The sequence below is a fragment of the Hypanus sabinus genome, chromosome X1, assembly GCF_030144855.1.
Source record: "Hypanus sabinus isolate sHypSab1 chromosome X1, sHypSab1.hap1, whole genome shotgun sequence".
NCBI classification, from domain to species: Eukaryota; Metazoa; Chordata; class Chondrichthyes; order Myliobatiformes; family Dasyatidae; genus Hypanus; species Hypanus sabinus.
Genome location: NC_082738.1, coordinates 26164612 through 26188328, shown reverse-complemented (window position 1 = coordinate 26188328; position 23717 = coordinate 26164612). Strand labels below are relative to the sequence as shown.

Here is a 23717-nt window from a genome sequence, read left to right as displayed (position 1 = left end):
GGACTGGGATTCACAGCTTTTAGGAAATGCATTGTTCAAAATTAAATCCACAATACATTTTCAAGGAACAGAAGACTGGTAGCCAAAGCCATTTGCTAAATATAAATGACCTAAACCCAAAAATCACTCCAACATGGTGTTTATTTTTTTCTTCTTTTTTTTTTCCTCACAGGTCAAGGAGTGGTGGACATATGAGTTTTGCTATGGCCAGTATATCAAGCAGTATCACACAGAAGGTAAGTATAAATATGAGCTTGTATTGGTAGCCAAATTTTGATTTTTATTTAATTTTGTCAGGATATGTAAATATTTATTGCCCTTAAGGAGATGGTGGTGTGCTGTCATATCAAATTTCCCATAAACTCTCCTGTGGGGCTTTAAGTTCAGGCAACCTCCAGGAACTTCAAACCAATTCTTTCCATATTTCTTTGTCCCATGCTACCATACTACCCTTTCCTCTTGCTCTATTTTCATTGCTCAATCTTGAAACCTTTATATGGTTCAACTAACATTTTCAAATTGACACTCAGTTGCCTGATTCTTTGTGTCCTAGAAATGAGTTACTGAGACATAAAATCTTCAATAAAAAATGGCAGTCTTGCCATTTAATTCCACACCAATGTTTAAGTTAACAAAATGAGCAGAGAAGGAATCATATGTGAAGTTAAAATGCGTTGACTGGGTCTAAACAAATAACCATCATCAAAACTAGACAAAAATGATTTTTTATCGTCAAAGCCTACTGCACTCTAGATTTTTAACAAGGTCTGCAAAATGAGCTTCAAAGAGTCTTTTCAAAGCTAGACAGTTCAGCTATAAAAGCAATTCCTAGCTACTAATTTTTTAGTCTCTTTGCTTGTGCAAGGATATACATAGTCTTGCAACCCTTTCTTGACCCTCACCTCCCCACCAATTGAAGCTGCACATCATCTGCAGTAGAGAGGGAAAGAATATGGCACAATTTTGCTTTAATTCCTTGAAGTCATTCCCTAGAAATACAACGTTTGCTATTTTGCTGATTGATACAGGACTGATTTTCTTTAAAGCTATTTGCCTGTTCTTACTGTGTGCCTGAATAGTTGAATGCAGTCTTTTTTAAACTGCAAAACCATCTGCATTATACATTAAAGCTGCTGTTTATTTAATGAGATAAAATTTAGGGCGCTGGCAATTAGGCAAAGCACTGCATCTGCAGTGTCGCTCAAGATGTGTTTGCAACTAGATTTCTTGCCAGAAATCTTCCCACGAATTGTGGGAAATCTCTGCATGGGCCTGGAATATTAAAAACTGTGATGTTGACCTCTTAACAGGCAAGTTAAGATTTCAGAGGCAAAAGCAGAATGGTGATTGGAGGCAAGAGCACTGGATAAAGCAAGTGATTTAGAAAAGAACAGCCTCTGAAAGATAGTTTCCATGCTGGAGAAGTTGTGCTGTATAACAGCAATTGCTTTCTATTAAAGTGCTACTGAAAGAATTGAAGTTGCCTACATTGCCAGCTTCAAGATCAATGCTGTGTTTGTCAAACACTGCGTAAAGTTCTCTTTTTAACTCTACTTTGAAGATGGAGTTTGCATTTTAGCTGTAATTTTCTTGTTGTGTTCAGATTCTGAAGTTAAAGGAGATGTGATGTATCTTGGGTTTTATGAATCTGAATTTGACTGGAACAATGAAACTGCAAAGGTAAGGATATAATTCACATCATAGGTAGGCTGATCTGGTGTCACTCTATTGTGGGTGCCAGTAGATCAAAGTTTTAAATGTATGCTGTTATTCAGATCTGCTCAAGCCAAAGAAACACATACAAAATACTGGAGGAACTGAGCAGGTCAGGTAGCATCTATGGAAAGGAACAGTGTTGACATTTTGGGTCAAGGCCCTTTATCAGTCTTGATGGGACTAAGCCCGAAATGTCAACATGGTTCCTTTCCATAGATGCTGCCTGATCTACTCAGTTCTTCCAGCATTTTGTATGTGTTACTGTGGATTTTCAGCATCTGCAGAACCTCCTGTGTTTGTTTCTGCTCAAGCCAAATTGCTTTGGCTACTAACCTTGTACAGGTATGAGCAATTAACTCTCTAGTTATACCTTGAATTTTATTTATATCTATTCTTTCCTCTGATTTTTAATGTTGATCTTCAGGCTCTTTAATGGGATGATGCCAACTTTGTTCTTGTCTCTAGAATTGAAAGTTCAAGTGTCTGAGTCCATTCAAGGCTGAGTCTGTAACTTGAGCTGATGCTTCAAGGGCAAAACAGAGGGAGTGGTACATCCTTGGGGCACTTTTTCAGTGATATGTTTAAACAGAAGCCTCTTCTGTCCAGAAAGTAATCTGGTATCTGACCAATATTTATCTATTAACCAAGATGATAAAAATAAATGGCCGGGTGTCTTATTGCTGTTATGGGACCTTGCTGCGCGCAAATTGGCTGCTGCATTTTTTTGCATTAGTCACTGCTCCTCAAAAGTACATAATTCCTGTGAGATATCATGAATGGCGCTATATAAATGAAAGTTCTTTTATGCATGTTATTGTTCTCTATCACGGTTACTGCATTACTGAGTTGTGCGCAAATATTTATCACAAGCTTCCTTGCATAAATAGAAGATTTGTACTTTTATAACTTGCTTTGGAGCCCTGGAAGAATGTAGTAAATCATGGTAAGATCACAGGGATGTACCAATTTGCAGCATCCTATAATTGCGCAGGTACAAGCTCCTTTCTGTTTTATGAATACTGAGGCTAAATGTTGTGTTTAAAATATATACTTGCAGTTTTTTTTAAAAAATGCCCCGTCAAATGTTAAGCTTGTCTGCTAATCTCCCATAGTTGCTTTCTCACTCATTTTTCAATGGTGCATTTGTTCAGAAACAGAAGTAACAATCAGATAGCTTTCAAATAATATTTTAATAAAAAGCTTGAGATATTAAATATTTAAGTTGTCTAAGCTGTGCATGAAACAATAACATACCTTTAATCCTCTTTTTTCTGTATCCAGTCTACTGACTTTTTTGATTGCATGTAGATGCAACTATAAAAGCAACTGCAATTTTCTCATTTCTAGCAGTTGTGCCATTGCAGCAATTTTTCTCTCTACTTGTGAAAACAATACTTGTGTCATCTAGCTAAGGTAGTGAGTAGTTGCCATTCCAAGTTAATGTTTTTAGGAATTTTGTATTGGCAAGATAAGTAAATTAGACAGCATTTTGAACATAACCATTATTTAGTCACTACTGTCAGAAAGTGTTTGTGGAGAGGACAAGATCAGATGGTGGCAAAGTGCTTCCCAGCTCTTCCACCTTCATCCACAATTCCCAGCCAAAAGGTATTGGATAGCTTGTCAAGACCAGAGCTTGGATGTTGATCAATTCAGCCAAGATCTGAAGGAAAGCAAAGTGCCCATGGAATTGAAACCAGTAAAAGGAGAAAGCTATTTGTGAGGTTTGCTTCTAATTGCAGCATGATTTTTTAATAGATTACTGTTTATAGATGGTGAATTGCATAATAAAAATTGAATTACAAGCTTTTAAAATTGCAAATTAATTGTATTTTAATCCCTTTTATTTGCAGGCTTCAAAACAACATAAACTGAAGAGATATCATAGTCAGACTTATGTCAATGGATCGAAGTGTGACCTTAATGAAAAGCCAAGAGAGGCTGAAGTGAGAGTAAGTTTACAGTTTATCTTAGAAATTGGCTTAATAATGTACTTTAATCCTATACTTAAATCCAGAAATCAGCTGTGTGTCCACAGTCAAAAGATTAAATTCTTCTTGGCTTGAATCCATCTTTTTAGGTTTATTTCACTTTTGGTATACCACTTACTTTGGAGTGACTTTTTTTTTAAAATATTATTGCCTCTTAATGAATGGTGTAGCAGTCAAAGTTGGGTTTATTGTTGTGTGCACAAGTACATGTATACACAGGTGCAATGAAAAAGTTACTTGAAGCAACTTCACAGGCACATCGGTTTAGCAGCACTTACAAGAAAAACATAAACATGATGCTGGAAATCTGAAACACACAAAATGCTGGAGGAACTCAGCAGGTTAGGCAGCCTCTGTGGAAATGAACGGACAGTTGATGTCTCAGGCCAAAATAAAAAGGTGGGGGGGAGGGGTGGAGAGGAGACTAGCTGGAAGGTGATGTTAGTGAAGCCAGATGGGTGGGCTGGAGAAGAAGGAATCTGATAGGAGAGGACCCAAAGGGAAGTAATAAGCAGGTGAGAGGAAGTAAAAGGTCAGAGTATAGAATTGGGAGGGGGGGGGCAAAATTTGTTTATTGGAAGGAGAAATCTTTATTCATGCTATCAGGTTGGAGGCTACCCAGGTGGAATTTAAGGTGTTGCTCCTCCACCCTGAGGGTGTCCTCATCTTGGCACAAGAGGAGGCCATGGACCGACACGTCAGAATGGAGATCTGAATTTAAATGCTTGGCCTTTGGAAAGTCCAGCTTGTGGCGGATGGTGCGGAGGTGTGTGATAAAGCTGTCCTCCAAATTATGGGTCTCGCCAATGTAGCGGATGCTGCATCAGGAGCACCGGACACATACAGACCCCAGCAGGTTTGCAGGTGAAGTGTTGCCTCGACTGCATGGGGCCCTGAATGGAGATGAGGAAAGGGGTGTATGGCAGTTGTAGTACCTGGGTCATTTGCAGGGATAAGTGCTGGGTTGGAGATTAGTGGGGGGGAGATGAATAGACAAGGGAATCATGCAGTGAGCAATTCCTGCAGAAGGTTGGCATGTGGATTTTAGTGGTAGGATCCCTTTGGAGATGGTGAAAGTTGCGGAAGATAATGTGTTGGGTGCGGATGCTGATGGGTGGTAGGTAAAGACGAGATGAACTCTTATCACTATTAAGATGAGTTGAGCATGGATATACAGGAAATGGGGGAGATGCGGGTGAGGGCATCTTCAGTAGTGGAAGAAGACTGAGTTATTATTGTAGGTCATTCAGGTCTGGGCAAGCAGCATCAGATCTGGCTAGGTGTAAGAAATAAAAAATGCTGGATGAATGCAGCCAGTAAAACAGCATCTGCGGCAAGAGAAACCAGTTGAGATTTTAGTTCTTGTTTGAGATTTCAGTATCTACAATTTAATTTGTTCGAAGTAGGTATAATATGGAAGAAATTACTGCTGCCTTCACAGCCTGCTTTGTCTTGAACCCAAGAGTTTAATGTTGCCCTATGTTGTCAATATGGGGATTTATAAAAAGACTTGAAGCCAAGTGCTAGTTAAGCAACCTGGAAATTTGAGTACAAGTCTCACCATATCAAATTGAGAAATAGAATTCAGTAAATCCTGGTAATTTTTGAATTGGCTTCAGATGCATATCCATCAAATTCTGGACTATTTTAAAGAACCAACTAATTCCTGAATGTCCAAGTGTTTCTGAGGCTGCTGCTTGGTGATATACTCGAGTGTTTAGATAAATTAAAATGGTGAATTGCTTCGTAGGAGAGGAAGTATTGGTTATATTTGCTTGTTAGTAAATGTACTGTTCAATTGACATCTAATTGCTAATTTCCTTGTGTTAATCAAATTTCATAACTTCCTTTTGTTGTGTTTTTAATAGTTTATGTGTGAAGAAGGATCGGGAGATTTCATAGCTCGAGTTGATGAGCCTCAGTCTTGCAACTATATGCTAACGGTCCACACCACTCGTATCTGCCATCATCCTTACTTGCGTCCTGCTGTTGTTTCCAAGCCTCATCCAATTAAGTGTCAGCCTGCCCTCAGCCCAGAGCAATATGTTGAATACGTCAAGGCCCAAGTCTGTGAGTAGTGAAATTTTCATATCTTCAATCCAACAAGAATGAGTTAACTAATACACACTAGATGACTTCTACTGGCACCAGTATTTAAAATTATTTGTGTTACTCCCTTGTGAAGTAAGTGTACTTTCATTGGCTTTCTGTCCTATGGCCATTTTGTTTTTCTGACTTGTCCTTTGACCTACTTGCCCTGGAATAATGATTTGTTCCTTTGATTTAGTAAGGAGACATAGTTGGCACAGAAAAGCAATAAGGCTTGGCTATAGAAAAATCTATAGACAATAAAGCAATACCGAACTCATTGCGTGTAAGGGACGTGTATTCAAAATGGGGGGGCGGGGGGGAAATGTTGTTTAAAAAAAAAGGAAAAAAAAGACCTCCCTTAGATTCTCTCATCCCTCTCCTCTTAAAAGTTTAAAGCAGAAATGAAAAAAACATCACACACAAGATGCTGGAGGAACTCAGCAGGTCAGGCAGTATCTGGAAATGAATCATCTATGAACATTTGACATCAGACCGAGACCCCCCCCCCCCCCACTTCAGGACTGAAAAGGAAGGGGGAAAGATGTCAGAATAAAAAGGTGGTGGGGGGAGGGCAAGTAAGAAAGTGGTAGGTGAAGCCAGGTGGGCAGGAAAAACATCCATGGTATGGAAGTGTGCTTTCCTTTGTTGCAGAGGCCTTGGCTTTTGGTTTTGGCATTCCCTTAGTTGAGTGCTCTCGCTTACCTAGTCTTTTCCTGCTTAAATGTTTGTTAACTTTCCATCAAAAAACAGGTTATTTCATTCCACTTTACTCCCAATCAGGTTGTTTCCTGGTCCATGACATCAGCTGAACAGTCTGATTTTTGGATTCTGGTCTGAAAAGTTTTGAGTCTTGCAGAGTTGGGGGAAGGAATACTAATAAAAAAGTTATCAAAAACAATATTTCAAACACTATTAAATTGCATATTGGAAGTGTTACCTACACTTCTCAAAAGCTCCAAGTGGAGCTGTTTTCAAATGGAGAGATATTGGGAAGTGATGTTCATATTTTAAAAAAATGTGCCCTGGGTATCCTTGTACACAAGTCACAGAACAGTAATTACAAAATAACCCTCTAATAGAAAACATATAGTAATAATTTGCTTGATTAGGGCTCATTCTTTTGAGTTCAGAAGAATAATAGCTGACTATATTTGAAATATGCAGAATTCCAACAGGGTTTGAAAGTTGGAGAGAAGGTAGCTGATTTTCCAGGCTAAGGAGTCCAGAACTAAAAGTCAGTCTCAAAATATTTGGGATTGAAATGAGAATTTTTTTTTAAACTGAGGAGTAGTGACCCTTTGGAATTCTCCTCCAGGAGGTTGTGGAGACTTGGCCATTGAGTTCATTCAGAACTGAGATTGCTCTACAGAAATTAGAGGATTCGAGTGATACTGAGATGGTGTTGCAGTAGAAGAAACTGTAAAGTAAACATCGAATCCAGTGAGTAACTTTAATGCAAGGATAAAGAATTGATTATTAACGGAGTCTGGAGGTTTAATTATCAAATCACCTCAAATTGCAAATGTTATTGGGTATATCAAACTTGCTTGGATGTAGCCCTTTTTCTTTAATATTTCATTTAGCAGTCTTGATATTTTAAATCTTTGGTCTTTGAGGGGGAACATTTGAGAGAGAGATAGCCACAAAGTATTCCCTTCATAACAAGAATAATTTGCAAAGCAGAGCAATCAAAGTTCCACATAGTGTTAGGAGTTTTTCTAAATTGACATCTACTTCTGAAGCATTCTGGGCTTATGCCATTGCCTCAGGTGACTCTTTATTGCTAGAATGTTATTTCCTTTGCAAGTAATGTTTATTAACAAAAAAAGCATCTAGGTATTTAAATTACAAACGAGAAAATCTGCAGATGCTGGAAATCCGACCAACACACACAAAATACTGGAGGAACTCAAGCCAGGCAGCATCTATTGGGGGGGATGTTACAGTTGACGTTTTGGGCCTGACCTCCTGAGTTCCTCCAGCATTTTGTGTGTATTGCTAGGTATTTAAGTTGGTAATTTGAGGAATGGTATGATAAAAATTTCACAATATGATTTTGTACAGTCTGGGTAGTACTGCCTGGGTGGTGGTGGAGGCAAATACAATATAGGTGTTCAAGAGGCTCTTAGACACATGAATGTGCAGGGAGTCGAAGGAAATGGACATTGAATGGGTAGAAGGGTGGACATTTGATTGCTAATTAGGGCCTGTTCCTGTGCTGTACTGTTCTGTGTGCTATAATATGAAATTGCAATGATTCAAAGCTTATTGTCTAATTCTAGACCTTTAGAATTAAACCCATAACTATTTGTGCCATTGTGTTATGAGTGTTGTTCAATGCCTTTTTTTTTGTAGTTTCAATGTTTTATTTTTCTTTAAACTTGTTTTTGTGTAGCTCTTCATTACCACACTGCCCTATTCCCATTTGTATTACTTTTCCCTTGAATGTTCTCTGCACTGTGACACCATGGAAAGTTGAAGTGTTCTTGGCCATGATGTCAGAGGATTAACCAGGACAGGTTATTGATGAAATCCACTCCTAAGAGCTTGAAACTACCAACCCTCTTGACCTCAGCACCATTGATGTAAACAAGAGTTTTTTTTTCTCCTCTCTCCCCCCACTTCCTGAAGTTACTGACCAGCTCTTTTGTTGACGTTGAGGGAAAGGTTGTTGCCGTAACAAACACCATCCCACTATCTCTCGATCTCCTTGCTGTAATCCAATTTATGGTTGCTTGAGTCCCAGCCCATTGTGGTGGTATCATCTGTAAACTTGTAGATGGTATTGGAGCAGAATCTGGCTACACAGTTGTGAGTGTATAGGGAGTGTTTTAGTTTTTATTCACTTGGCTAATCTCACATATTCTTAATGCTATAGTAGATTATCTCTGCTAAAATTACATAAGTAATCACAAATTTTAACTCCCACCTTAATTGAAAGCACCTCCTTAGCTAAAAGAAGGTAACACTTGCCAACCAATCATCTACCTATTGGCTGTCAATGTCGCATCTCATTTGAAATCCCAACCTTGTGAATCTGAAGCTGATCTTCTGATGATTAGTGTTAGCTCAAAGTGTGATTTCTGTTGCAAGGAAACTGCTGTCATTTTTTAGTTATTTATATTATTGGATTTGATTTATTTGTAGTTGGCAACATAAATTGTATCTAACCTTTTTCCAGCCCAGGTTTGTGGTAACCTATTTATTTAGATTTCCACACAGATAGCTCTGTTACGCTGCCTTTCCAGATTGATACATTGTTCAACACCCAAAAGTGAATCTAGAAAGTCCAAAGGTCCAATCCTTGACAGAAGTCTAGTAGTTGGAGATGATGCTTTTTCTTCAAATTCTAAGTATTGACTTTTGTTTTTTCTGACACCATCTTTAGCTGACACCAAGCGCAAAGTAGAAAAAATCTCAGAAGAATTGAAAACCTTGGATGAAATGTTGTTGAAAGACCAAAGTACAGAGAGCAAGGAAGAGAATGATCTGACTCAGGAACCTGAAAATAAAGCTGAGGAACTTCCAAGTAACAATGAGAATATATTTGAATTGGAAGGTATATCACTGTCTGGAGCCATGCACAAAACACTTCATTTGAAGATCAATGTTGGGCTAAAATTCCAAAGATCAGATTAAGGTGTAAATAGTTATCATAACTATACAGAGCAGTGGTCTTAAACTTGAACTGACTAAAACAATATTTAATAAGATAGTAGGGCAGCTGATGGAGAACTTTTAATAATAACCCTCCTTGTCTTTTAGGTCGACTGTATTAATATTTGTTTTGTCCTCCGTATACATCTCCCATTTTTTTTTTAAAGGTGAAGGAACAGGAGGAGACAGTTCTGCAAACTTGGAGGTCTGTAGGAAGGCTTACCTAGGGTGCAGAAGTAGTTCCTGGTAACTATGCAACACAAGTTGCCCTTAGAGGTTATTGAATAACCATTGCATCTACCAAATGGATGAGTATTTAAGTTTTAGGCTATCTGATTGTTGAGCTGCAACTTTAGTTAATTTCACAGAACGTTGCAGCTGGCAGAAATAGACTTATTCTAGCTGCACAGCAGATTCAGATCTTAAATCCTTTGTGCTAATGTACATTAGAAAAAAGTGAAATGTAAACTACTCAATTGTAAATGGATTATTATACTCCTCCTGTTATACAATGTATAGAATTTAAAGACCAGCTCTGACTGTGGGCTAACAGTTATAGGTTTGTTTCACTTCCAGAAAGCGAAGCTTTAAATTCGCATGAAGCGATTGAAGAGGATGATTATGGTGAGGATTTCTGGAATAAAATCAGCAAACCAGAGACTGATGATCCCTTTTCAGAAGAAAGCCTAGAAGAGGTATTGCCAAATTTTTGATTTTATTTTTGTTTTGAACCTTTGAAGGGCAGCAGATACTGTAATAGTCAAAAAATAAACATAGGACTTCCGGTAAGATGGCGATTGTTTAGTTGCTCCGAACTTTTGCTCCGTTATTCTTCTTACCTTTGCACTATATGTCTCCCTTCTTAAACCTTAGTTAGGTATTTTATTAGTTTTCTTTTACCTGCCTGCGAACACATCGATCTTATAATGGCTACCAGAAGTACTAAAACCGGGAAAAAGGAAACTTCTACGGCTTTGCCGGCTGACATTCTCACTGTTTTGGAACAAGATACTTTAATGGATTTTAGAACTGAATTTAGAACTTCTTTCAACCAGCTGAATCTCAAATTGGATCAGATTAATGCTAGAGTGGATGAGCATGCTGAACACTTATCTCGTATTGACTTAAATTCTGAAGATTTAAAACGCCGTGTTCAATATCTTGAAACTCTCTGTTCCAACCTAGAGGAGAAGAACAGTAAACTTTTTTCCAAAATGGTGGATCTTGAAAATCGGAGCAGACGTTGCAATCTACGAATTCTTGATTTGCCAGAGGCCACCGAAAAGGGCTCTCCCGTTGAATTTTTTTCTGATTTTCTCTGAGATTTTCGGGAAAGAATTTCTTCCGACTCCACCTGAGCTTGAAAGGGCTCACAGGATATATGTTCCTCGTGCAACTCTGGGTTCCCGCCCACGGCCGGTTATTTTATGCTTTCATCAATACCAGGTGAAAAACCGTTTGATTATGGAGGCACGCCGCAGAGGTACTTTTGCTTTTCAAAATACGGTCATTTGTTTTGTGGAGGATTATGCCCCCCAGGTTCTGAAGATGCTTGCTGAGTTTAATGGTGTAGTGAAAGTGCTTTTTGATCACGGATTCAGACCCTCTCTCTGAAATCCAGCCGATCTTCGAATTACACTTACTACTGGAGATTATAAGTGGTTTAAATCAGTGAAGGAGGCTGAGGCGTTTGTTGGAAGTCTTCCAGCCACCTCATCTTCTTCGGAACCGGCCTGACCTTCTAAAATGGTTGATAAGTACTTCTTGAAGTAAAACTATTTTTTCCGAACTCAGACTTTACTTGAATAATTCAGACATTATCTATTGAAACTCTAAGGGCTGTAGTCAATCTCTCCCTGGACTTGGTGCATTTTTTCTAAATAGATAATTTAAGTTTAGTGTTTCCCTGCAGACTTTTAGATTTTACTTGTGTAATCTATTTTATTTTTCTATAACTTTATCTATAGAGAACTACAATTGTCTTTAACTTGTTTTCGGAGGTTTGGAGTTTTTATTGAAGGCCTCCCTGTTGGTTGATTCATAGTTTAAGTTTTGCTTTTTTTTCTGTAAATGATAAGTACTCTCTTTGAATTTATAATTTCCCCCTTTTCTCCCTCCCTTTTTTTTTCTCTTTTAATCTTTTATAATTTTTCGCGGGTAAGTTAGTTTTAGTTCTGATTTTCTTTGTATTAAGCTTTATACTTCTGTTGAAGTTGTTCCTATCTGTAATTCTGTTTTCTAGTGCATAAATTAGTTATTATTTGCTATATTATTTATACTGAACTTTTGTTAACGACACAGTACTGGAAGTTATATTTGGGTTAATTTTTTTGGTAGAGCTAGCTGCTTTTTTAGGTAACCATCTGGTTTTGGGTTGCGAGGGTGGGGTGGATTCTCCAGTTCCAACACTACTCACTGTTTCTTTTGTTTTCCTTTGTTATTCAGGACATGTCTCTATTTTGATTCTACGGATCTATGTTTACATTTTTGCTCCCAGACTGTTATTGTACTGCTCGATTTTTTTTATTTGCCTGCTACCTTATATGCACTAACAATTGATAATGGTTAATACACTTAACTTTGTGAGCTGGAATGTAAAGGGATTGAATCATCCTGTTAAAAGAAGGAAGGTCTTCTCGCATATTAAACAACTCAAAGCTGACATTGCTTTCCTTCAAGAAATTCATATTCGTAGTTTTGATAATTCTCGGCTTTTGTCAAAGTGGGCAGGTCAGCATTTTCATTCATCCTTTGCCGCCAAAGCTGGGGGGGGGCTCTCCATCCTTATTAATTCAAATATTCCTTTTGAACTCCATAATAAGATATCTGATACAAATGGCCATTTTATTATTGTTTCTGATAAATTATATAATACTAAAGTTGTACTAGCAAACCTGTATGCTCCCAATTTTAATTTTTTTGAACGTTTTTTCTCCTCACTACCAGATTTAAACTCATACTCTCTTATACTGGGTGGCGATTTCAGTTGGTTAGATCCTAATTTGGATCGATCGTCCTCTGTTACTAGACTACCTACTAAATCTGGCTTAGCTATTCACTCTTTTCTCTCTAATTCTGGTATCTCTGATATATGGCATTTCCTTCATCCTACTGAGAGAGATTATTCTTTTTTTTCACATGTTCACCATACCTTTGCTAGAATTGACTACTTTTTACTCGATAATCAACTTATTCCATTTGTCTATTCTTGTGACTATCAGAGTATACTGATTTCTGACCATGCCCCAATTACTTTGTCTTTAAATTTTCCTGGTCTCCCTCAGAGGAATAAACACTGGCGTTTTGACTCGACTTTACTATCAGATGATGGTTTTCTAAAATTTATGAAGGATCAGATAACCTTTTATTTTAATACCAATACATCATCTGAAATGTCATCCCAGGTTGTCTGGGATGCCATGAAAGCATTTTTGAGGGGTCAAATAATCTCCTATACAGCAAATCTTAATAGAAAGTCCTGTGCAGATCGATTAGACCTCATTAATCAGATTAAAGAATCGGATCAACTGTATGCTCAAACTAAGAATCCTGAATTATACAAGAAGCGTGTAGAACTTCAATCTAAATTTAATCTTCTGTCTACTCAACCTGTCAAACGCCAACTTCTTGAAAGTAAGAGTCGCTTTTATATTCATGATGACAAATCTGGTAAATTTCTAGCCAATCAGCTGAGGCGTTCCAAAGCCAAACAACATATTACAAAGATCCGGAAGGAGAATGGAGATTTTACATCGGATCACTTAGAAACCAATGACGCATTCAAAAATTTTTATTCTCAACTTTATTCCTCTGAATCTCTGAATGAGAATATCTCTGTTGATCATTGTTTAAATAATCTGAATATTCCTTCGCTTTTATCTGGATTTTAAAGCCAAACTTAATGCGTCTATATCATCAGAAGAAATACCTTTTGCAATTTCTGCATTGTCTTCAGGGAAATCTCCTGGACCTGATGGGTTCCCTGTAGAATTTTATAAATCATTCTCTTCACTTCTTTCTCCTCAGTTATTCTCAGTATTATCTGACTCATTTAATTACGGTAAATTGCCACCCTCTTTTAATGAGGCATCTATTATTCTTTTGTTAAAAAAGGGTAAAGACCCAACAGAGTGTTCCTTGTATAGGCCAATTTCTTTGCTTAATGTTGATGTTAAAATCTTGGCCGAAGTTTTGGCTTATAGATTAGAAACTGTTATTCCCTCTATTATTTCTGATGATCAGACTGGTTTTATTAAAAACCGTCTTCCTTTTTTTAACATTCGGCGTTTATTTAACATTTTATATTCACCTCCAACTGGGATTCCTGAATGTGTTATCTCCCTCGATGCGGAGAAAGCATTTGATCGTATAGAGTGGAACTACCTTTTTGCAGTTTTAGAAAAATTTGACTTCGGTCAAAATTTTATCTCTTGGATCAAATTGCTGTATCTGTGTCCTACTGCCTCTGTTTTGACTAATTTTCAGAAATCCCAGTTATTTAACCTCAAACGTGGCACCCGTCAGGGATGCCCTTTAAGTCCCTTTCTCTTTGATTTGGCTATAGAACCTTTGGCATTTCGAAATTGTCCTGAATTGACCGGGATTTGGAGAGGGGGTATTGAGCATAAAGTTTCTCTTTATGCTGATGACTTATTACTTTTTCTTTCAAATCCGTCTACATCCTTACCTCCAATGTTTTCACTTCTTGATCAGTTTAGCCAGATCTCTGGCTATAAACTTAATTTACTTAAGAGTGAACTTTTCCCAATTAATAAAGAAGCACAAGAATTAACATTTCGTGATCTCCCTTTTAAAATAGTTCATAATCAATTTACTTATCTTGGGATTACAGTCACAAGGAAGTTTAAAGATCTCTTTCATGTAAATTTTGTCAATCTTTCATATACTATAAAACAGTCTGTTACAATGGTCACCTCTATCTATGTCTTTGGTAAGTCGTATTAATGTTGTTAAAATGTATGTTCTCCCTAAACTTTTATATTTATTTCAATCAATCCCAATTTTTATTCCTAAATCTTTTTTTGATTCCTTAGACTCTATTATTTTGTCATATCTGTGGAAGAATAAGCACTCTAGAATTAATAAAGTTTATCTCCAAAAATCTGAAAAAGAGGGTGGCATGGTTTTACCTAACTTTCGTTTATATTATTGGGCAGCCAATATACGTTGTGCTACCTTTTGGTCTTTTTTCCATGGCCAACCCGAGTGCCCTAATTGGGTTTCAAAGGAGTTGAGTTCCACTAAAGATTTATCTATTTCTGCACTTCTTGGCTCTGCACTCCCTAGTAGTTTGTCCAGATTAATTGTTTTTTTGTTGTTGTTTTTTTTTCCTTTCCCCCCCCCCACCCCCCCCCCCCCCAGATTAATTGTTAATCCTCTTGTTAGACACACTTTGAGTATATGGGCTCAGTTTAGGAAATTTTATGGTTTCCATGGTTTTTCCTTTTCTAGCCCTATCTTACATAATCACCTTTTTTTAAACCTACTACATATGATTCAGCATTCCATGATTGGTATAGGATGGGCATTAGACATTTTGAAGATCTTTTTATTGATAATCGCTTCGCATCTTTTCAACAGCTCTCTGCCAAGTTCAATCTGCCCAATGCTCATTTTTTTAGATATCTCCAAATTAGACACTTTATTAATCCTTTAATTCCTAACTTCCCTGAAATGCCTGAGAAAAATGTTATGGATTTATTTCTTTCTATTAATCCACTAGGTACAGGTTTAATATTATTTATTCGTGATAAATTAGCATCCTTACAACGTGCCCCTGTGGATAAAATTAGAATGGCTTGGGAGCATGATTTAAATATCTCCTTATCTGATGAGACTTGGGACTCGATTCTCAAATCAATTAATTCAACCTCTCTTTGTGCTCGCCATTGCCTTATACAGTTTAAGATTGTTCATAGAGCCCATATGTCTAAATCTAAACTATCTCAATTTTACCCTAATATTAGTCCTCTTTGTGATAAATGCAAAAGGGGCAAGGCCTCTCTCATTCATATGTACTGGTTTTGTCCTAGCTTGGAGAAATTTTGGAAAGATGTCTTCATAACGTTATCTTATATTCTGAATCACCACCTAGAACCTAACCCTTTAATTGCTTTGTTCGGTTTTTTGGGTGAGACAGATTTACGTCTGAGTTCGACTAAGTGTCGAATATTATCTTTTGCTTCTCTCCTGGCTAGACGTTTAATCCTCCTTAGATGGAGAGATGTTGCCCCGCCCATGCATGTTCAATGGCTTAATGATATTATGTCCTGCTTAGACCTTGAAAAAATTCATTATTCAGTTCTTAATTCGGATATAAAGTTCCATAAGGTCTGGGGACCTTTTATTGAGTACTTTCTTAACCTTCCTCTTAACTAAGGTTTTTTTTTCGGTCCCTTGCTTTCAGCTTTTTTTTTGGTAGTAGGCATTAATATCTTCTGTTGCTAAGTGTATTTACAGTTTTGGGGGTTTGAATGTTCTGATTTACATTCTCTATATTGTGTTGTGGTTGGTCTGGAGTTTTTTTTTGTTGCGGGGCTTGGGGAGGATACTAATTTTACATGTCTTCAATTTGGTTGCTTTCTCAATTATCTTTTTTTGTATTATATTATTGTATGTTTATTTTTGCACTGTATTAATGGTCTTCATTTTGATCGGGGTTTTTTTTATCTGTATCGATGTAGAAAATGTATTTAAAAAACTAATAAAAAAAAGACATAAACACAAGCCCATAGGAGCAGAATAGGCCATTCAGTTTATTGAGTCTACTCCACCATTCAATCAGCAAGTTTGAAAGCTGGTAAATTCCAACAGCATAATAATTGACATCCCAGAGTTTGAAAGAGGTGATAGATGCTCTAGTTATCATCTTCTGAAGGTATATAGATTCGGAAATTGTTCGTGTGGGTTGGAAGGAATCAAATGTGACCCCAGCATTTAAGGGAGAGAGTGAAAACTGGAAATTACTAATTTGTTGGGGAAATGCTGGTGTCTGTAATGAAGACTGGAATTTAAAAAGAAAAGATTGAATAGATGTGAATTTATGATAAGAAAGTCATGTTTGAATTAGTTGAAGTTCTTTGAGGATGTGATCAGTTGGGTAGATATGAGGGAAAACAATTGGATATGGTGTTTTTGGACTTTCAGATGACATTTTGTAAGGTTCCCTATAGGTCAAGAAGGGGACCAAATGTCATTTATATGTTTGCTGATAACGCTGAACTAGGTGGGAGTGTAAGTGGGGGATGGTGAGGAGGATGTAAAGAGACTGGGCAAGTTGAACAAATGATCCAGGGCACTATAAGTGAAATGTAACTTGGGAAACTGAGGTTATCCACTTTGGTGCACAAAACAGCGAGCCAGAGTATTTTTTGAATAGTGAGAAGCTGGGTAGGTTAATGTTCAAATGGACCTAGATGTGCTTGTACACAAATTACTTGGGTCCAAAATGCAGGCACAGCAAGTGATTAGATGGGCAAATGGTATTTAACCTTTGAGAAGCTTTAAATGCAAGAGTAAGGAAGTCTTTGGAATTGTGTAAGACCCTGGTGGCATTGCACTTGGAGTATTGTGTACTATTTTAGTCTCCATTCAATAAAACAAAAGGATATAGAGGAACTGTAGAAAAGATTCCCCGACTGGCTCCAGGGATGGCAGGTTTGCTGTGTGAGGAGAGATCGCGTAGAGTGAGACTACATTCACCAGAGTTTAGAAGAATGAATGAAGAAATCATTGAAATGTGCAAAACCTTCAAATGGCTTGACAGGCTGGGTGCGTGGATGATGCTTCCCCTGGCTGGGCAGTTTAAAACCATGGGGCACTGTTTCAGAAAAGGGGTAAGCCATTTAAAACTGGACTTGAGAAACTTCTCCCTTTACAGATAGTGAGTCTTGGGAATTATTCTCCTAAATGTCTGTAGAGGCTCAGTGTTCAGAAATACGAGGGAAACAGGATATGAGGCAGTACAGGAAAATGGAGCTGAGGTGGTAGATCAACCATGATCTTAACAAATTGCTGAGCAGGTTCAAAGGACTAGATGGCCAACTCCTCCTTTGTTATGGTTTTTGCTTGAAACATTTCAAGTCCCATTGGTCATCAGGAGTTTTTGTTTGAATAACCATACGAGCCTTGCAGTAAATTGATTATTTGATAAATGGAAAATTTCCTCCAAGATAATTAAACTGTTTGATACCCCATGAAAATGGGGCAATGTGCTGGAATAACCAAGGACCTTTCATTTTGACTGGGGCATTTTACACAGACAGGCATTGCTTGGAACATCAATGCTTCATCATTCAAAGCATTTGTATTGACAAACATATCAAACAAAAAAATCCCTCCTTCTCAGTATAATAAATCTTGAAGAAAGTCTAAGGATTCGGCTACTTTAAGCTTACAGTGTCCTGTGTATAATTATTTCCAATAGTTAAGAATTTTTCCCCATTGGTCAAAATTTTAATTTTGACCTATTGAGTCTATGCTGGCTCTCAGAGTAATGGCATCAATCCCATTCCCCTACTTATTTCTCTATAACCTATTCACAAATACATTTTTAGCTGGACTATTACTTTACTTTGCTAGTATATATTCTATAATGTCGTTTACTTGACTCTGTTTCTGTGTATGTTTATTGGACTACTTTCAATGTCCCAAATGAAAATTAAAGCTTACTTCAAATTTTCACTTTTTAATGCTTAAGATAAACACCCTAAAATGAAGCCTTTTTGACAAGTATCAACTTTAGGGATTCATAAACCATGTTGTAATAAATATTTAAATAACTGTCAATTGGAAATGTGCAACCTGCTCTTTCTGGTGATTTATTGTAATGACAAGTTTCTCTATTCATTAGGCTGACTCTAAGCTGAACGATGCAGTTAAAACTGAAGATGATGATCTTCTAGGTAACCAAGGTAAATATTTTGTTTAAAAGCTAATGTCTTGTTTTCCCCTTGGCAGTAAATCATTGACAGAAATAGAAGAGCAAAGCAGCCTTTCTACAGCTGCCCTCCTCCACCACCTCCAGGTGTGCAATGGACTGTTTCCACTTGCCCTTTACCAGATTGCAAACAGAATTGCAGTCCTTCAGTTTTGGAATGTACTACACTGTAGTTTTTTCTTCTGTGAATAAGCATATATGCTTTTTATTAGATTTGACTTTTAAAATCTATCATAATAAACCTCATTTATTCAATTTTAAGCATTCAAATACAAATGTTTTAGATGACTGTTAATTTTTTTAGATTTTTAATTAATTTGTATTTTAATATAATCTTGTCACTTTGAGGAGATGTTACGGTAATAGCTATCTTTCCCACCCCTCTTGGTTATTTTCCTATTCAGGAAGGCAGAAAATGCAATTCAGAATAATACGGAACCATGAAGATTTTGCAAAATTAGTTCAAGAATTAAAAGACCAAGCTGAAAAGGTAGTGATAACATAATCCTGTCCATTTCATTTTCAGATGATTCTCAAATGTTGTTCTTGAAACAAAGAGGAGGTTGACACTGAAGTTTCAATCCTCTTTATGATGGTGTACTATTATAACTTGCTTGGTTACATTCTGTGGCAAGTTTTTGCTGCTTCAATCACCTGACCAAATTACATGATTGCCAAATGGCTACAGCAGCAGAGGATGCCATTTGGCCAATTTGAATATGTGCCAGCTCTTTCTACAATCAATCCTGCTACACCCACTCCCCTACCTTCTCCCTACAGCTCTGCACTTTCCTTCTTTTTAGATATTATCCCACTCCATTTTGAATGCCACAGTTGAATCTACCTCTAATAATATTCTTGGCAGTGCAGCTCATTCACCATATTTGTACAAAAGAATAAAAATTTCTTCATGTTTCTTCTGGTTGCCTGTGCTGACTTTTCATCCTGTGCCCTCTGGTTCTATCTACTCTGACTAAAATCTTAATGATGTTGAAATCCCATCTGATCTTCAATTCTCTGTTCCAAACAAAAAACACCCAGTTTTTCCAGTCCATTCACATCACCGAAGTTACTCAACCCTAGAGTTATTTCAGTAAATATTTGTAACCCACTCTCAACATTCTTAAAGTTTGGACTCCAGAGCTGAGAACAGTCATAACTCCTTGCCCTGGAATTTTATAAACTCCAGGGTTCCAGGTGTGTGTTGTTTTTTTTTTCAAACAATCAACTTTTTCAACTTGCTCGGTCATTTTCAATTAGCTATGCACATATGCCCTCAGATCTTTCTTGCCATTGACAATACTGATTAATGTACTTGGCCATTTTGATGAACACAAATGTGAATAATATCAGCCAAGAGCTTTATTTGAACTTGCGTAGCAATTGCAGTTTTAAAACTCTTCCTGCTGCAGCATCTCTGTCTATAACAGACAAAATAATGCTGCAAAATCCTGTTGTGGAACAATGGACCTAGTTTTCTTTTGGCTCCATATGTAACTGGAATATATGGCCAGATGTACCTCAATTCCCAGTTTGCATTCAGATTTGCCTCCTTGCAGCCTTCGAGATCTGATTCTACCTGAATACAGCTTTGAACAGTGTATTATTGTGAGTAGTGTATCATTTGAACAGTGTTGATGTATGAATTTTTGATGTGCAACTATAACATCAGCAATCTACTGTAACTACTGGTCAGGAAAAAATGGTGTTACTTTACATGCTACAGTACAACATCTAGCCATAGAATTTTTGTTCTACAAATTTAGATTCCTGGGTGAATGCATAGGTTAGTGTGTTGAGAGTTAAAGCTGATTTGTGTTTTCTGGTGTGTGAAAGCGGAAAGGTGAAGACAAGGATCCAGCTACCAAGAGTTCTGCACAACATTCTGAAGAACCCACTGACCAAGATTCCTCAGAACAACAAGAGGATACAGCTGATGATGATGATGATGAGAATGAGCTCCTCAATGATTTTGTAAAAGAACTGGATGAAGTATCTCTGCCAAAATCAAAAATGGCTGAAATTAAAAGGGAAGTGAAGGAAGAAATGGAAAAAGAATTTGAAAATCTTATTGATGAAGTGAGTAATATATTTTAACCTGCATTTTTTTTAAATCACTAAAGGTTGAATGGTCTGACAGTGCCTGAGAATTGTTATTTTTGAATGAATGTCAGTGTGATGGATAATGAACTGGCAACCTAAGTAAAAACTTATGTTGAGGAATCATGAATAGATCTGTAGTGTTCTAGGTATTTTGTCGTAATAGGATGATCAAGTGGCAGATGCTCAGATAACATTCTCCCTGGGCCATCGAACTTCATTACCACCTAAAGATATGGCAAAAGTGCTGCCCTAGCATAGTATTTAATGGGAGTATGCCATCAGGAGCTGAAGCAGCTAGGTTGTGCTACTGGGTGTAACTAAAATCGAAGGTAAAGGTTATTGTTAAAGTAACAAAGATTTTTGGTCTTTCCTGCTACTGTTATCTCAGAATTGTTTTTTTTTCATTGTATGAAAACTTCCTTGCTTGTAGAATGTGCAACACTATACCTTCTAGCCAAACCACCTTCACCAATCAATAATTTGTACGTATTATGTAGTCTTGTGTGGTCAGAGAATAGAAAACGAGACAGAACATAACTTTTATCGATGAAACTGATAATGTTTCTTAGGCACAAGATGAACTTGAAGCAGAGGGCCTCAAAGGAGAATTTGATCGCAATCAAGCCTCTAAGACCTTGGTTACTACCCTAAACAAACTTATAGACAAGCTTGAAGACAAAGAAACTTCAGACAAAGAGGAGGATAGTGACTCAGCAAAGGGTAGTCCCAGTCACTCGCCAAAACAGACAGCAGGTACAAGGTGTTTTTTTTTTGGGTTAGTAGAAGCCCAAAGACCTCTCCTTTGTTGTCCTCACCCTTGCACCCTGACCGCCCTCTTAACTTTTTGTGCTGATGGAAACAACAGTTGGACCCATTTTTAACAAAAAGCATTCGCTCATGGGCTTGAAACCCAATACCATTACCAGTTTGGCTGATAGTAACAACTTGACAGCAGGTATCACACTTATCAGTCAGTGTAAATCATATCACATCATGTGGGCACTTGTTCCTGTATTTTTCAAAGTGAAGAATTCTGGAGGAAAATCTATACAACTTCTATGCCATGACACACTAGTGCTGGTATATATAGGTTCAATATGTTTGCCATTTTGGCATACAAAACATACTTTTAGCTCCACGTCCTTGAAAGTTCCAATGTTGAAAAGCCCAAAGGTTTGCGTGTGATTTGAGCCTAACTTGTAAAAGGAAGTGATGGGGGTGGGGGGGAGAGAAGAAGCAGAATTAGTCTTGGTGGACAATGCCAGTTTCATTAACTCAGGATCTCAGATCAAGGATAATCCGATCTGTAAACCATTGTTTGCTTTCACTTATGAAAACAAGTGAGGGCTCATGAAACCAGTTATTGTTTTCAAATTCCAATGGAAGATATTAGGAAAAAGTTGAGGTACAATGTTTGCCTTTTTAAGAAAAGGAAGTTAAGAGTATCACACCTAAATGAAAAGATCTAAGTGCCGTTGTTTTTACTAATAACAGGAAAATTATAGAAAGTGCAGTAAAGTTAATAATATAGTTATCAGAAAACTTTGGCCAATAACATTAAATTGGCCCCTAAGACTTTGCACTTGAAACATGAGTTTTAAGGAAAGGTGTGGGGCAAGGCTAAACCATGAAAACAGATGTGAATAGTAATTTACAGGGTGGATTTTGTAAGGTCACAATAAAAAGTTATGGATAGAGATAACTAAAGATGGAAACATTAGTGAAAGTTGGAAAGTCACCAAGTTAACTGTCAACGCTGCTCAAAATAGCAGATATGTACATGATAATCTTGCCATCCTTAATAGAATAATGTTGGAGAGTTACTAATGTTCAAGAAATGGCAGATAACAGCCATGAAATTGTGGGCAGTTAGTGGTGCAGAAATTACTAGAAATCGTTCTCAGGAATGAAGTAAAGTTTGATCTAAATACTTAAAATAAATAAATTTCTTGCCCTTTTAATGCAGAGCATCTACAACCACTTAGGTTAGAGAATTCAAAAATATCTTCATTTAAGTAAAGAAATTCTCCTTATCTCAGTCCTAAAACTGACCCCAAACCTGAGTTTGAGAGTCCTTGTCTAGAAAACCAAGCAAAGGGGAAATGTCCTCTCGTGTACTCTTGTCAAGCCCTCAAGGAAAATATATTTTTTTCCTTCAGAGAACAAACTTGACTTCTTTGCAAAGGAGAACTCCTTCATCACAGAAATCTAAAATAATTTTCACTGAACTTTATTACAAGTATATCATTCCTTAGAAAAGGAGACCAAATTTGTACACGGTGCTCCATGTGTAATCTCATCAAGACTCTCGAAGAATTGCATTAGGATTACTATTGCACAAGAATCCGAATATAAAATAGTTCCTTTTGTTTACTATATCAGTATGTTGACATTTTGATTTGTGTACAAGAATGCCCAAAGCACACTGAATTATTAGGAAGAATCTATTTACCCCTTTGCACCCATTTCCACGTTTTTTTTTGTAAGAGGAATCCAGCTGGTCCTAATACCTTTTATTTTCCTCCAGTTACTTGTACAAATGGTTTGCAATTAATCTTGCTACTGCCTTTTCAAGTAGTACATTCTAGATCAACCCTGCCTGCTGCATGAGTCTTTCCTTAAGTCACCCTTTGGTTCTTCTAATCATCTTATAGGCACATCTGATTCTTAATCCTTTTACCAATCAGAACATTCTCTGCTTACTCACTTTGCTTAGATCCATCATGCTTTTGAACACCTGTCAAGTCGCCTCTCTTGATGTTTTGGAAAAATAATCCCGGCTGCTTCAGCTTATCATTGCTTCTTGGGGGCTATTCTAGTAGATCGGTTCTGCACCCTCCTGAGGCACAGCTGAATTAATTTCTATCCTTCATTCCTTGATCTGTTCTGGAAGTCTCATGGATTTAAGCACATTTCTGGTTATGCAGTCACCTTGAATTGTACCCTCTACACAGTCCTGTCCTTGTTCTTCTGACAAAAACGATGAAGATGAGAAAAATTGCTACGTTTTATGGATTTGGAGTGCCTACCTGAAAAGATGGCAGAAGTGGATTCTATATACGTTTTTAAAAAAAGATGTACTCACCTAGATGAGTCCCCAGTGATAGACAAAATGTGACTCTTCTGTCAAAGAGCTAGCACAATATGGTTTTCTTTGTACCTCTTCCTTCCCCTTTCCTCTGTAGTATATTTTTCTTGAG

General features: G+C 37.3%; 1 protein-coding gene across 2 annotated transcripts in view; it reads left to right on the top strand.

Moving 5' to 3' along the window:
* The window catches only part of os9 (OS9 endoplasmic reticulum lectin), a 77012-nt gene that overhangs the window by 32257 nt on the left and 21038 nt on the right, over nt 1-23717 (top strand). For both annotated transcript variants that reach the window (XM_059956114.1, XM_059956113.1), the window contains exons 3-12: nt 173-236; nt 1604-1680; nt 3570-3668; nt 5576-5777; nt 9187-9357; nt 10032-10150; nt 18328-18388; nt 18819-18904; nt 20251-20493; nt 21087-21270. In XM_059956114.1, coding sequence (XP_059812097.1) covers nt 173-236; nt 1604-1680; nt 3570-3668; nt 5576-5777; nt 9187-9357; nt 10032-10150; nt 18328-18388; nt 18819-18904; nt 20251-20493; nt 21087-21270 — 1306 coding nt within the window. The remainder of the gene's footprint in view (nt 1-172; nt 237-1603; nt 1681-3569; nt 3669-5575; nt 5778-9186; nt 9358-10031; nt 10151-18327; nt 18389-18818; nt 18905-20250; nt 20494-21086; nt 21271-23717) is intronic.